The sequence below is a fragment of the Schistocerca piceifrons genome, chromosome 1 (genome assembly GCF_021461385.2).
Source record: "Schistocerca piceifrons isolate TAMUIC-IGC-003096 chromosome 1, iqSchPice1.1, whole genome shotgun sequence".
NCBI classification, from domain to species: domain Eukaryota; kingdom Metazoa; phylum Arthropoda; class Insecta; order Orthoptera; family Acrididae; genus Schistocerca; species Schistocerca piceifrons.
This window is the reverse complement of record NC_060138.1, coordinates 161265061-161281314: the sequence shown is the minus strand read 5'-3', so window position 1 is coordinate 161281314 and position 16254 is coordinate 161265061. Positions and strand designations below refer to the sequence as shown.

At 36.9% G+C, this 16254-nt stretch overlaps 1 protein-coding gene across 2 annotated transcripts in view; it reads right to left on the bottom strand.

Moving 5' to 3' along the window:
• Positions 1-2241: 2241 nt before the first annotated feature.
• The window catches only part of LOC124713847 (cohesin subunit SA-1), a 148502-nt gene continuing 134489 nt past the window's right edge, over positions 2242-16254 (bottom strand). For both annotated transcript variants that reach the window (XM_047242977.1, XM_047242978.1), the window contains 3 exons: positions 13573-13730; positions 6419-6485; positions 2242-4608 (listed from right to left, as the gene is read on the bottom strand). In XM_047242977.1, the coding sequence (XP_047098933.1) occupies positions 4602-4608; positions 6419-6485; positions 13573-13730 (232 nt within the window). In that variant the 3' untranslated portion in view covers positions 2242-4601. The remainder of the gene's footprint in view (positions 4609-6418; positions 6486-13572; positions 13731-16254) is intronic.

The following is a 16254-nucleotide window of genomic DNA, read 5'->3' as shown; positions in this document are numbered from 1 at the left end:
ACCAAAGAATTTAATTTCAGGCATCTTAAATTTTAATACTTCAGATTCAGGGACAAAATACTCTGCTGCATGTGTGTTCTACTACAAGAGAAAGGGTGGTTAAAGGTTTTCGTTGCAGACAACACACTTTCCTGATTCCCAGTATAAGAAAAGTGTGTTGGTGAGGCTCACATATCCCAAAATTTCAAATGACTTACTGTCTCTCATAACCTCACTTTCATTGTTTAGTACTGGCTAGTGTCATGTCGACACTCCATATACTGCATGATGAAACATATCTATTGTGACAATGACATCAATCAAACTTCTCATGTGCCAGTTGTAATGTTAGAAGTCCCCTGCTGCATTTATAATTACAAGACAATATCAACAAACTAATTCATGAAATTGGTACACCGCACTTCCAAATTACTGGTTAAGTAAACAAGAGTATTTTTATCTTTTTTATTAAAATTATATTTACACACAAAAACTGTGTTACAATAATCAGAAAAATTACTAACAAGTGTTCATACATTCATTCATTCATTCATTCATTCACTCTCTCTCTCTCTCTCTCTCTCTCTGCATATAGAACTATACTACTTCATGAAAAAAATATACATAAAATACCATAGTAGGCCTATCAAGCACGATCTGCAACAAACTCTCAATACTCATAATTACAATACAATCAGTCCTGCTAAAGCACACAATGAAGTAAAATTATGTCATTTTAAGTAACAGTTTTTACTTCCTGTACACGTATGTAAAACTGTATTGAATAACTGGCACAGAGGAGGGGTGGGGGGACAGTCTGCTCACTAGGGTCTTGTTATTTTTGTACATAAACAGTAAGCACAGACTATGTACTACCCCACCACACTATTATTGCACTTTGCCTCCTGAGGCCATTATCGGAAAAATGTGGTGACAATACTTTAAACAAGTACAGTCGTGACAAACGGAAAAACAATGCAACGTGAATGCTTTCTGGACAGTTGTGCATATAATATGAAGTGGTTCAGCATGTCCTCGTGAAATAATATGATAAAAGATCACAGAAAGTTCACCAGTGCACAATTACTCCCAGGTGCAAAAATATTGTGGTCAACTAACAATCCAATTACAAATATTAAATGAATCTGATACAAATTACTCATCCCATGATTTTCCACACAGTTTCACAAAAAAGAATGAAAATTTCACACTTAAGCTATGTATTCTTATACATAAATTTATAATTATCCTACTGCATGTTACCCATATGATCACTCATTGAGGTGAAGAGAGATTTCCCAGATGAAGTATTTGCATCCATATATGTATGCTAATGTGTTTTCAAAAGATATCATTCAACTAAAAGTTGAGAAAGGTTCTAATTTTGCAAATGATACAACTTTTATATCTACTGGACTAGACAAAGTATTTGAGATATGTTGCATAAGAAAGGATTTTTCTTGCTAACATGATTTTATCACTATTTAGCAATGTTGCTCTCAAGCTTATAAATGGAAAGAGGAAGTCTTGAAGTTGATGGATTCTTACCTGGGACTCTGCAAATAGGCTTAAGTTTTTATGAGAAGAGGAAGACTGGCTTTGAGTACTGCATGGACAGCAAGACCAGAAGAAATAAACATCAGCTCCTGTGCCTGTGAATGATATACAACATGATAGTTTAGACCACTAGATAGTGTAGGGGCCTAAAGCGAAGAGACAGACTTTGCTCTCAGGGATAGTCAACTGTACAATGTGTAACTGTTCCATACTTTGTAGCAAAAAGGAATTGTTTCACCACATTTCATGTACGATAATGCAAAATACAACAATTTTTTCAGCCACAGGAGCAACAATGCAGTCCTTTTAATGCAGTCCCCGCACGCCTTCTGTGGGCAATGAATCTTATAGGTAACATACTGTGTTTTGAAACATCACGAGGAAAATTGTCCACATAACCATAGACACCTAATTTAAGTAACTTAACACTTTTTCTTTCCAGTATTTCTGAGGGTGCAAAATAAATGGTTAAAATCATCAGTTAATAAAACAGATATGGAGAGAGGTTGCATAGGAATGGATTTTTCTTGTTAACTCAATTTTAGAAGCAGCTGAAAGAAGAACAGGTTCAGAATCAGCCATTACAAAAGAACTAACGTGTGTAATAAATCATGAAAAGGAACTTGCTAACATGATCAATGAAGTCTGGAAGAAAGCAACTTATGAAGGACCAAGGAGACAGTTTGAGTAACATACCACAATCACTTGGGCACATTATTGTTGTGGTTTTATTTATTTATTATTTTACACTTCACTACCAATTAGTTTCAGCCAATCACCATCATTAGAGTTGTTAAAATTGAACAAAATGTACTGTTACAATGCATGATTACATGCGAATAAAACATGTACTTTTCTATAGGTACCTGCACGTTGTAAGTAAAGCCTGGGCTGTGAGACCATGACTGGACTATCACCTGAATGCAGGTAGTGTGCAGCCCTTCCATCTGCTGAGTCACTAGGAGTGTGAGGGGTGGTAGGTCCCTTGCCCCCACACAACTTTTATCCCTGGGAAAGATCCCCGATACTCATTCTGATAGTAGACCTGGGGCCACCCTGTAGGGAATCTAATGAGGAAAATTCCCCACCCTTCCCCTTCCTCCAGCCTGGACTCTACTTCTCTACTCGCTAAACTGCCACAGCTACATTTGCAGCTTAGGCATGATACAATTACAAGGCCCTTTGAATTTCAGGGTTTACATTAGGTGGCTTGAAATATTGTAGTTAATATTTCATACTGTATTGTAATAAGTTTTGTTTCATTTCAACAGATCTGACAATGCTAACAGCTGAAACTGTGAGGTGTAAAAAATTAACACAGTTACAATCTACACTGAACACTGCAATCAAAATTTCCAATCCAAACCAATAATACTTCTTAACAACGAAACTCCCATTATATAATGAACAGACTTACTTATAACTTTCATGTAAACAGTGGAACCACACACTTTTGTTGGGGCTGGCAAAAAATGGTCACATATATTTCTCATCAGAATAATACCAAAAAATTTCTGTAAGTCTGGAAATAAAGCTAGGCATGATACACTTAGCATGAACATTATAAACAAAATAAAAAATTCAGTTAACCTCTCTCATTTTCACACAAAATTTCACACAAACATTGTATGTTACACACAAACCGTACATTATAAAGAAATTATCCTGTAGCTTACAAGTTGCTCACCACCAGTGACACAAACAAATCAAGTTCTTTTTCCTTTCTACAATATGAGGAAATACAAATATTATTTGCCACACGTGAACAGAGGAACTTATTTATGTCGTTTGAATCACTGACAAATAAAAAGTGTTTACAATTTTTGTACACTAACAAAATAATCTTGTGCATTAAAATACATACTTCCAGCTAATACTGTTAAATTTTATAATGCGACGTAAAATGTGCAGTTTACAAATTTTCAGTCAAAATTATTCCTCCTAATTTCTTCTTCAAGAAAGAAAAATTTTCAATCTATTTCAAATCAGTTTTTGTTGAAATAGCTGTAGAGTACCGACAATAGTGTCAGTGGTCCCTAGTATTTGGAAATTTGCTGATAATTCAAACGTAATATCCACCTAGTCCCAACAAAATACATTCCAATATTCTTACTTGATTTCTTCCTCTACTTGTCACAGTCTCTTCAGAACAGTGCAAGTAAGTATATACAACATAGCACATGATCACCGCAGTAACATCACATTCAAAACAAACAACTCAAAAGCTTCAGTTAAGACAAATTACAAACAAAAATATCCAAATATACACTATCCTGGAAGTGCAAGCAAACAACTGAGCCTGAGCCAGCTTTTTTTTTTACATAAAATACACAAACTCACAGAATATCAAACATGTACAAAATTTATTTCACATGCTTTTCTCTCAGTCTTATATCACTATAGAAGAGAGGGCACAGATCTCACTATTGATACATTTCTAGTTTCAAAGAACTGGCACCATATGTTACTGTATCCTACATGAAGGTAGCAATTTTCGAATACAAAATGGCCTGAAATTGCAGTATATTTATGTCTGCAATTTAGTCAAATGAAATATTTCTCCACATACAGCTATAGAGCAACAGAACAATTACACAAGCTAGCAAGAGGAACTTTTAAACACTTTCGGAGGATAAATGGAATGAAAATAAATGCACTCTCCTAAAGCTTGATTTCACACGTATGTTCAGCACCAGTTCCTGAAGTGTGTTTCCTAGTCTCGTCGATGTAGCATTTTTTTACAACAAAAGATCAGAAATGAAACATGTGGACTTGGTCCAAACTATACAAATACTATGATTAACTTCTAAAAATCACAGTTGTCACGTAAAGTTGATCTTCAATGGCAGAAGATGTAGGCACACAACTTGTTTTGCTTGATTACCAGCTGTGCTGGGTACTGTCCAGTTGTAGAATGGTGTATCGTACCATCTACAACCACTATTTGAAAATGGACTGAAGTCAGGCAGGACTCCTGCAATTGCCTTCACCCAATAACTGTAACACATCACCACTGTTACAGTGGACACAACACCCATGAAAATGGTAGTACATCCAACGGGTGATCAAAACCTGGAAAAAAAGAATAATATATTGAACTAAGGAAAAGTTTTCAAAGTGGTAGTATTTGTTCATATTTACTACAGCCTTTTCAATCAAGAATGTAGGGAATACAGGGAATAAGGTCTGCCCCATACGTGGGCTCGTGGTGGTAGAATCCCTCCCCCTTTCATTCAGAACAATTACTGATTGAAAACTATCCTGCTGGGTAGTAATCACATGGATATTACAAGTGCAATTCATTCTGAACGTCCAAAGCTAACACTGAAAAGACAGACAACTTTAACACTTCATGGATGGAACCTGAATAGAACTCCAGCAGCAACAGTCAGACGAACTGCACCTGAGTCTTGCTCATGCTGTGCGTAAAAATTTGTAGCTGATATTGCACCTCCTGATCTCTGATGGCAGCCACGTAGACTGCACGAGGAAGAGTCTCAGTACTGTCTTACTATGTACTTTTCATATTCTAAATCGCTGCACTCCACATCCACATAAGTGCTTTGTAAGTTCCTACCCTGTGTTGAGCCCTCTACTGCTTTAATCTTTGTTGGCCCACTGCTTGTCTCTATACAGTTTTGACACCAGGAATTTTGGGGCTACTAATATCTTCCATGCCCTGGAAGTAGTAGTCTGTGTGTTCAGTTCAGTTGATGATCCTGATACCAATCCATATTTCTGTCTGGCTGAAAGCTCAGATAAGTAATAACTTAAAGAAAATAATATAGTGATGCTTTTGAAATAATGTTTGGTCTAAATGAACATTCAAACAATTGAGATAGTAAAAATTATCATAAAAAGTGCAGCCAACTGGCGTCTGATGCAGCTCGTTGTGTGCCTTAATGTTTCATTATATACCAAAGTATAGCAAATTGTGATTGAGTGTGTGTGTGTGTGTGTGTGTGTGTGTGTGTGTGTGTGTGTGTTTAAGTTTTCATCTAGATTAAAAACATGAGTCAGTAAAACATTTCATAATTTCTCTACAATTTTAATATGTCATAGTAAGGCTTTTATGAAATGATAAACCGAGCATCATAATTTCAAATGAAACACTATAAACGTTTATTGAATTTACAGTTATAAAGCTATGATTTTCGAAAAATGTGTTAAAAGCAGCAGTTTAGCTGCCTCACCCAGGGTGACTGGAGATAGTCTCAAATGTGCTTTAAAAAAAAAAAAACTCTGTCCTACAGTTGGTCCCATATTAGAGCACGGTTTGCGAAGGCCAGCAAAATCTGAACCACATAGACTATCTGCCTAAACATAACATTTGGCATCTGTTGTTTCTGCCCTAAGAACTCAGTATTAATTCAAAAGGAAAGAAATGGTATGTACCGAAATTGTTAATATGTGATGTGTATAGCAAAACCCAAAGAATCAAACCCAAAAGCCTTCCACCATGGTACCTTACTTTTCTTAGTTTTAATTTTTATATGTATTCTCTGTCAACTGCCCCACCCCCAAAACAAGGTCAAATGTCTTTGCTTCTGTCAACATCTGTACCATATGGCTTTTCAAGTCTCTATAACTACTACTTTCCACCATAATTACCCCTAAATTCTTTTACCAACCACCATTCACTTGCTATCCCTATAACTCTACAGCCCCCAAATCACTCACTACAATACTATGCTACTTTTATTTTATTTTGACAATTTGCTTTGTATTTTCTTCCAAAGTAACTATATAGATCTACAATTATATGCCTTTAGTAAATCAAAATTGGTTTAGGATACTGTTTCAGACAAGAACAACTTGGGCACTATTGCACAACCAAAATCGTAAGACCTATTTAAGTAGTAAATTCTAACAAATAACATACCCAACATTGAACTCCTGATCTGATGTGACCTCTTCACCATCTCCATCCATCGCTTCCTCTTCTTCAACTGTTTGCAAGCAAAAAGATAAGGTTAATTCCAACATACATACTGTGACAAAACTAAACTAACAATTAAAAGAGATGCTAGCAACACCTTTGGCCAGACATAAGATTTGCTAATGTTCATACCTCAAAATTTTCTCCTGGTATAAACTGTGCATTATTTTAAAATAACAGCTTATAAAATTAAATTAGGAAGGACAGAGCAGGTTGTTCTTTCACACAGAAAAATTGATAAAAACGGTAATATACACAGTGAAATTCGTAAGTCATTTAAAAGCCAAGAGGAAGAGTAAAGGGAGGGAGAGAATATTATAACCAAATGTGCTGAACCACCTATCACTGTTTCTACTCTGATCCTCTACAAATCACTATGTACTGCATGACAGGATACTTTTTACTGCACAACACATTAAGATTGCTTCCTATTATATTCATAGACTGAGCACTGGGGAAATGTTTAATTTTATCTGTAGGTGAGCAGCATATAGAGAACTGAATATTTATTCCAAATACACAGAATTCTTCACGTAATTTTTCAAGAGTTATTAAGTATCTCTCATATCTACCAGTTCAACAACATAAGGAAAAAGATAGATTGCTACTTGCCGTACCGATGTCACAGTGAATTGCAAACAGGCAGAATGATATATGTGTTACACATTTAGCTTTTGGCCAAGGCCTTCTTCAGAAAAGGAAACACATACACACACACACACATTCATTCACATAAGGAAGCACACCTCACACACACATGGCAACCCCCTCTGGTAGCTCTGGACCGAGTTGCTGGAGATGGGGGTCGTGTGCATGAGGTGTACTTGCTCATGTGAATATATGTGTGTGTGTGTGTGTGTGTGTGTGTGTGTGTGTGTGTGTGTGTTTCACCTTGTCTGAAGAAGGCTCTGGCTAAAAGCTAAACATGTAACAATCTTTTCGTTGTGTTTGTCTGCAAGTCAATGTGTCCTCTTCACGTGAGTAACAACCTATCTTTTTACTTATATTCCAAACTGGAGTTTCCACTGTTTGATTTTATCTACCCTTCACATTTTTCAGCATTTATAGCTCACACCCATGTTAGCCAAAGAAGTGACCACTCATGTTATCCCTCTTTTTTATGATTTCCTCTGTCAGCATAACTTTTACTGGGCAGCACGTACATTTGAATATTACTCGAAGACATGCCACACCACAGTTCCATAAGCAATCTCTTTCCTCATCAAATGTAGTTTCCCTGTACCTATGAACTACAATGAAACCCCTATACAACATTTTTCAAGGGACCACAAATTCTGAACACTGTATAGAGGAAAACACTACAAAGGGGGAGGCTTCCAAATAATAATTATAGGGCATTACTGAAGATTGGGATACCACTAATCAGCTTTGACAAATGGTGCCATAAATGACATTTTAAATTTTCACAACACCGTAATATGATATTCATTGCAAATGATCAATGTATCAAATGATTAGTTTTTTGTAGTTAAAACATGGGGCCCGGTAGGTGGATAGGTGAAAGTAAATGGATCAGTTTGTACTGTAAAAAGTTATAACAGATTCTTAAGATATAACATCATTGCCTAAAGCTGACAGGTGGTATCCTGTTCTTCAGTTGACCCAATTATAGAATATGAGCCAAATTTTGTGTATGATATACTGCACATAAAAACACAGTAAGTGGTACGGATTAAAAAAGAATTAGTTACAAAAAAAAAAATACTTTAAAAATTAAATTATGAAATTGAACTTAAATTTGCACAAAACTCTAGGAACCTATGCAATCTGAAAATCATATGCCTATGATTTTTTTTAAATATTCAAGTAAGCATGTTTGTTTTCTATTTCTCCTTGACTCTATGACAATCATTACTTGCTCGTTCTGTCCTCAAGTCTATGGGCCATCACATATCTCCTGAATGTTTCAAAGGCTTCAGCTGCCTTAGTATATGAGGGCACAGGGTCATCTTCCTTGTCACTGTCACTTTCACTACCACTATTATTCTCCAAGCTGCTCTCTGCAGTCAGCTCCTCAATACTTCGTACTCATGTGGTTGTCACATGGTCATCCACAGCCACAAAGTCCTCAAAAGTGACAGAATCACTCCCTATTAATTCCTGAAACTCTTGCAAATCACTTGCAACATCTTCCACAGGAGCTGCCATCTCATTCTCACAGAATCCGCTTTTGTGCAACAGTTTTTAATAGTTTCAGCAACGGCTTCCTTCCACGAGTACATAATTAAATACATTGCCTGTAAAATATTCAGCTTCAGTTGTGAGCTCTGCTGGCTACCCAGTTTTCTTTGGTCCATCAAATTCAAGGCGTTATTTTACAAGGGCTGTCCTATATTTAACCTTAAGGGTGTGTATTATTCCCAAGTCCATAGGTTGCAGGTGGCTGGTTCAGTTGGGTGGCAGGAAAATTACTTTCACATTTCTCAGAAAGGATACATCTGGTGCATGTGCCACACATCTATCCACAAACAGCAGCACTCCCCATTTTGGCGTCAAATTCTCTGAGAAAACATAAAAATATATCACTCGTCATCCATGCCTTGGCATTGTTTGTATATTTGCACAGAAACGTGGAAATGTTTTTGAAGCACCTCGGATTTTTTGGCTTCCTGATAACCAAAGGTTTCAGTGTTTCACTGCCATTGGCGTTTGTACACGACAAAATGGTAAGAGGTTCCTTGCTCTTCTTACCGCCATGGCAATTTTCCCCACGAAAAGTAAATGTCTTATCCAGCATTAAATTGAAAAACATGCCGGTTTCGTCAGCTTTATAAATGTCACAGTGTCTGTAGCCATGTATCAGATTAGGGAGAGTCTGCATCCCCTGAGTTACAGTTGGTTCGTCCACACTTTTACTTTCTCCACATTCCGCTTTGTGTACAATACCATGATGCTATCAAAATTTATCAATCCATCCATTGGACGCCTTAAAATTTTCCATTCCTAACTGCAGTGATATTTGAAGCTCCTTCTCCTTCAGAATAGTTCAGTTTATAGGAATGTTTGCAGCACATGCTTGCTGAAACCAAGTTAATAAAACTTCCTCCATATCGTCGCAAGTCGATGGTTTCAAACGTATACATTTCGAATTTCCACAATTCTCATACCCTTCCGTTATTGACGATCTGTTTTTCATAGTAGTGTTGAGTGTTGAGGGGGCCAATTCAAATTGCTTCGCTAGCTCCACGCGACATAACAAACCTTCTCTTCCAGAGAAATGTTCTTCCGCTTTTCACTCATGTCCACTGATGAAATCTTAAAAAAAAGTTATATCGAAGACACACTCTCACAAGACACACAAACTGTTTGCTGCTCAGCTCACACAACACGCTATGAATACAAATCATTAACTGAAATGGCCCCAAAAAGATTGCAAGCAGAATGCGCGTCACATGTCATGTGACCGGGTTCAGCCATTGACATATGAAACACGCTGAGCGCGGGCTTTAAGAACCGGTGCAAACGTGAATCCACAGAACGGAAAACGATATGTGTACATACAGTCACTTAAACGTTATAAAGAGGTAAATAATTGGCCAGGGTTCCAAAAATATGAGCGTTACATGGAGGAAATTGTAATATAGAGGAAACGCAGTAAAGAGGAAAATTTAACATTGTTTATATGGGCTTTAAGACGGGACCGAAAAAAACGGACGTAATATAGAGGAAAACATTATATGGAGGAACGTTATAAAGAGGTTTCACTGTATCAATATTTGCTACTTGTTTTGTTCATAAATAAATTTTCTCTCTCTCTCTCTCTCTCACACACACACACACACACACACACACACACACACACACACAGTTTTCCTATGGTACAATTGATCCTAATTACAACTCTTTATGACTGTAGTCAAAGACTTCTATATTCTTATAGTGCTCAACATTACATGTGTCTATATTTCAATCATATTATCAATCTCTACACCAGACTTATTTTATCAAGGCCCTTCTATATGCACCTACCATTTATATATCCATAGTTTGTAACAAAATAAGTACATATGAAAAGTGTTAACTACTTTCAAAGTGATCAGTTTGCAGACCAAATGCTCAATGTCAAGGAAGTCAGTTCTTTGTAAATTTGCTGACTGAGTTTCAAGCTCAGAATAAATTATAAATTTTTCTTTTGAGATACAAAGATGAGTGCTGTATGGTAGCAGTTCTGTGGATCAGACGATCAACATTTTTAATTCAACTTTTCTGATCTCAATATGAGTCCCCATGTCATTGTCATGTTTCTGGATGATAGTTACTTGACAATGGGAACTTCAATATATGGCCAATTTGATGTGCAATGGAAGTGGTCTGTATGTGCTTACCCTGCCAAAATGCTGATGCCCTAAGGTAATGCTTAAGTTAATGTGACCCAATATTTCTGAAATGTGTAATTCTGATAATGTTTCTACTGTGTATAATATAAATTTTAGTACTGTGTTTTTGTGTGGAATGTCAAACTTGTCAGCAAGACTACATGGACTGCCAAATGTTTTCCATCAACTTGATGACAAGTGCAATACAGAAGTAGCTATGTAAAAGCCTTACCAACAACAAAACATTCTTTCTGCTCTCTCAGACCGTAAATGTTCTACTCTCTTCTATACAAAGGACAGTTTTGCTACCACACTGCAGGGTTGGGTTGCTTGGGGAAGGAGACCAGACAGCGAGGTCATTGGTCTCATCGGATTAGGGAAGGATGGGGAAGGAAGTCGGCCGTGCCCTTTCAAAGGAACCAACCTGGCATTTGCCTGGAGAGATTTAGGGAAATCACGGAAAACCTAAATCAGGACGGCTGGATGCGGGATTGAACCGTCGTCCTCCCCAATGCGAGTCCAGTGTTTAATTACTGTGCCACCTCGCTCGGTCACACTGCAGGCTTTACATTTTGTCGTCTTACTTCTTGACATAGATGCTGTTAGCAAAGGCACTGCAAACTGTCACACAGCTATACAGGATGATCCACGACGATATGCAAATATTTTAATGTTATTCTACAAGCAAAACTAAAGAAAAAAGTTCATAAAAACATTGGTTCACAAATGTTTAGTTATGGAGTTACGGCTAATAAAAGATTTTGCCTGAAATTTAACAACTTCACTAATATAAAGCCATTGCAAAACTGTACAAGGTTAAAGTAAAGCACAAATTCCATTTACTTTGTTGTTACTGGTCTGGTGAATCTAATAAAATATGTCCCAGACGTGTATCTGCAGTAGTTTTCCAGAACATCCAGGAAAGCAAAGATTATTATACAAGTAAATCTGTTTACTTTCCATTAAGAATATAAAAATGTTTACGTCATTGTTGGCAACCGTTAGTGAGTTGTTTTAGTCGCTTCCTAACCTTGAAATGAGTTAGTTTTCTGTATTGTTCAGTGAAAGAACATAATAACAACAACAGTGTATTTAAGTGAAACCACATAGTAACTATTGTAGTTTGTAGGTTGGGATGCCTTTCAAATTTACGGCAAAGGAATACAGCAATATGAAGTTTATTTATGGCAAATGTGATGGTAACATTAGGGCTGCAGTTAATGAACATCGCAAACGTTATCCAACTTAGAGGATTCCGACTGCACGGACCATTTGCGGAGTATTTCGAATGTTACAGGAGACAGGTTCTCTACATAGCATTCATTATCAGTATGAGTGCTAATACATGAAGACGATGATGATATTATGGATGCTGTTCAATGTAGCCCAGGTACCAGTACTCTAATTCTCTCTCAACGACTAGGCATTTCACAATTTAAGGTATGGCGTACACTGAAATACAATAATCTGTATCTTTATCATAAACAAGAAAGTGCATCATTTACATCAGGGAGAGCCTGCCCTTCGCTTGGAGTTGTGTAATTGGTTAAATAGTAATTGGCAGTTACACAAATACATTTTATTTACTAATGAGGCAATTTGCTTGAGATGGTATAAACAATTTACATTACAAACACATACGGTCTGAAGCAAGACCACATGTAACATGATTTCCAGCAGCCATTTTGCATAAATGTGTGGTGTGGTATAATCAACACACACTTTACTGGTCCATTCATTTTTCCAGGATGTCTAACCTTCAAGAAGAAATGCCCCGCTTGCTCGAAGATGTTCCACTTGCTTCGTGATTGCAAATGTATTTTTGACATGACGGCGCACATCTACATTTCACCAACGCCGTTACTACACATTTAAATGAACACTTTCCCCAGAAAGGATTTGCTTGGTGCTACACGTCTGTGGCCACCGAGATCGGTCGATTTATCACCAATGGATTTTTGTGTATGGGGATGGATGAAAGACATAGCTTACGAGGACAAAGTCAATACACATGAGGCATTACTTGCTCGCATTAGGAATGCAACAGACAAAATTAAGAACAACCTTGTGAAATTGAAACGAGCAACAAAATCTGTTCATACACATGCAGCTAAATGCACTGTACTCAGAGACATTTTGAGTATTTATTGTGAATGTATTGTGAAATTGTAAAACTTCCTTAACAATGAGCTTTGTTTTTTCCAGTTTAACATGAATTCACATGTGCTATGGTATTAACAAAAGCAGATTATCTGACACATTTGTACAGTTTCTGTCAACATTATTACCATCATTTTTCCAAAATTAAATGCTCAACAATTTCTGTTGCAAACTTTGTGCAATTGTCTGGAATTAAAAAAACAAATTGGAACAAGTAGTTATTAAATTAAAAATTTTAGAAAATTATGTCTTTGCTTCTCTGGATGTTCTGTTAAACTACTGCAGATACACATCTGGGAAATGGTTTATTAGATTCACCAGACCAATAACAACAAAATAAATGGAAATCGTGCTTTACTTTAACCCCGCACAGTTCTGCAATGGCTTCATATTAGCAAAGTTGTTAAATTTCGGGCAAAATATTTTATTAATCATAACTCCGTAACTAAATATTTGCAGATCAAATGTTTACATGAACTCTTTTCTTTAGTTTTACTTGTAGAATAATATACTAAAATATTTTCATATCTTCGTGAATCACTCTGTACATGAGCAGCAGGTACTCTTACAAAAATTTTATATACTTCAAAAATAATTTACCTTCTTTCTTCTTCCTACCGTATGCTCGTTTAGAGGTAACTGGAGGCTGGTCAGTTTCTCCATGAACTAAACTGTTCCTGTACATAAGTAACGGCTGCCAATCTTCGCCCCTGCTAGAGGGCATCCCAGCAGCAATCCGTCGATCCAGGAAATTCAATCTGTACAAACAGTAAATGACAACCAATAATCATAATTTAGAAGTATTTGACTGTCATATTTCTTCAAGCAAAAGTAAACCAAAATTTAAACTGGAATATAAACATCAAGCACCTGGATAATAAATTGAGCAACTTTGTATTTACAAACGTAACATTTATTGGAATACTACAGGCACGTACATAAATTGAGAGTTTTGGCTCTTTGAATCCATTGTTAGGTGCAGAATAATTATGGGAAAAGGGGTAATAGTTAATAAAGAGAGAGATAGAAATTGCACAATCAAAGGATTCATTCATATTACTCGTTTAGAAACTTGCGATTATTATGCATAGTAACTTCCTGCATTATAAAAATGTAATCTTCTTAGCAGAAAATCCAAGTTATCTGTGGAAAATTATGTTGTTAATGTGTTGTTGTGGTCTTCAGTCCTGTAAACAAAAGTAATCATGTACTACATATTAACACACAGAAGATTTTTTGCTCTTGACCTGTACATGCAACTATCCTCAATATTATAGAAACTAGACACTGATGCCAGAGTACATACAACAATAAAGATAGTATCAGGATTAATGATTGTCTAAAATAAGACAATGACAGATATTAATGATGTTAAAAAATATATAAGGTGAACATTAACAAAATCAACAAACTGCAGGGACGGATTCCTGACTGGAAATGGAGGAAAAAAGGCCCTACGAACATGTGCCCAGAAATGAATCACTGCCATGCTAGAAGGTACTGACGAATGACAGCTCCTCTGACCACGTGCCATCTGTTCCTTGTGTGTTTCAGGCTGTGCGATTGACACAGCAGATTGGTTCAGTATTCATGTTGGGAACAAGCTGAGATGGTGTTCGTGAATGCCCAAGCAGATGGAAACGGTCGAGAGAGAGCACAGTTATACGAAAAGAAGTAGCTCACAGGCACCAACCACATCACACAACATTTCAAGTCCTTTTTGGGCATTTGTGTGATCATGGGTCCTTTCAGACAGACGAATGTGCAGGGAGGGGAGGCAGTGAACTATGCGTACACTAGATTTGAAGAACCGAGTTCTACAGGATATTGGGACAAACCTTATTACAAGCTCCAAATCTGGTATACGCACAGCATGCCACCTCCCTGCATAATGGTCTGACTGAAAGTACTCATGATCACACGAACACCCAAACGGGGCCTGAAACGCCGTGTGGTGTGGTTAGGGTCTGTGAGTGTACATGTTTTGGTAAAGCCATGCTGCCTCTTGAGTGATTTCATGTGCTTGGCAGTATACAAACACCATCCCAGCTTGTTCCCAGACCATTCTGCTGCTTACAGTACACTGCATCAATCACACAGTCTGCAACACACAAGGAACAGACAGTACTTTGTCATAGAAACTGTCATTCATCAGCACCATCTATAGTGGCAACAATGCATTTCCGGACACATATTCAAAAGACCTTTTTTCTCCATTTTCAGTCAGGAATCTGTCCCTGTCAGTTTTATTAATGTCCATACTGTATATAAGGTGCTGAGAATCATGAGGGCCTAAAGCACATCATCACTGATCTGCGACAGTAGCATGGGCTTACATTGTATATATGAAAATTCACAAAAATCTGTCTCACAGATTTCTCTGTGAGTCAATTTTATGTGGGCTTAATGACAGTTGCTCTAAGCCCTTGTGGTTCTCAGGGTCTCCTCTAAAACGAAGCAAAAAATGCTCATATTACGTGCACTGAAAAATATCCTTGTGATTGGCGAAAGAATTTGAACGCAAATGACTACTGCCTCCTTTCAGAAGTTGCTGATCCTTCAATGAGTGCAACCTAAAGGCGTTTTTGTACAATGTTTAAATAATTGCATCAAATTTATTCAGATCAAGGTTTGGCAATCTAAGATGCTCTGTCTCCTATGTAGTCTAGTCATAAGCAGCTGCCTTAGCTTTGTGATTGTTAAACTCTTTACAAATGTCACACCAACCAAATACTCAGTGATTCAAGGTCTGAAATGGAAAGACTGCTGGAGATTTGACTTTCAAATAAACTTTTGGTACTCCTCAGAAACTTCTGATCATCTGGGTGGAAGAAAATCACCCCATTGTTACACATACATAAACAAGACGCCCACATTTTTGTAGATAAACCATAAATGAGTACACAATTTTTCCCTATAGTAGAAAATTTAAGATAATGTGTACAGGAAAGATCCAAGATTACTAGACAAATTTTAACCATTAATCAACTGAATGGAAATTCTAGTTGCTGCACTGATTTGTAATGATGACATCTACGATGTACCAAAAGTTCATATGCTAGTGGACATGAGGTACTGACAGAAATAAAAGGGCAACTGTATTAAACATAACAATGAACTGGCAAAGTATTTAGCAAGCAAACACGTAGAAGATAATGTAACTGGATAGAGAAAAAAATTTTAAAAAATATATTCTACTCAACAAGCTGCAGCAGGAAAAAATACACACCAAAATTAAGGTAATGTGTAAGCTTTCATAACCAGTGGCTCCTCCTCCTGGCA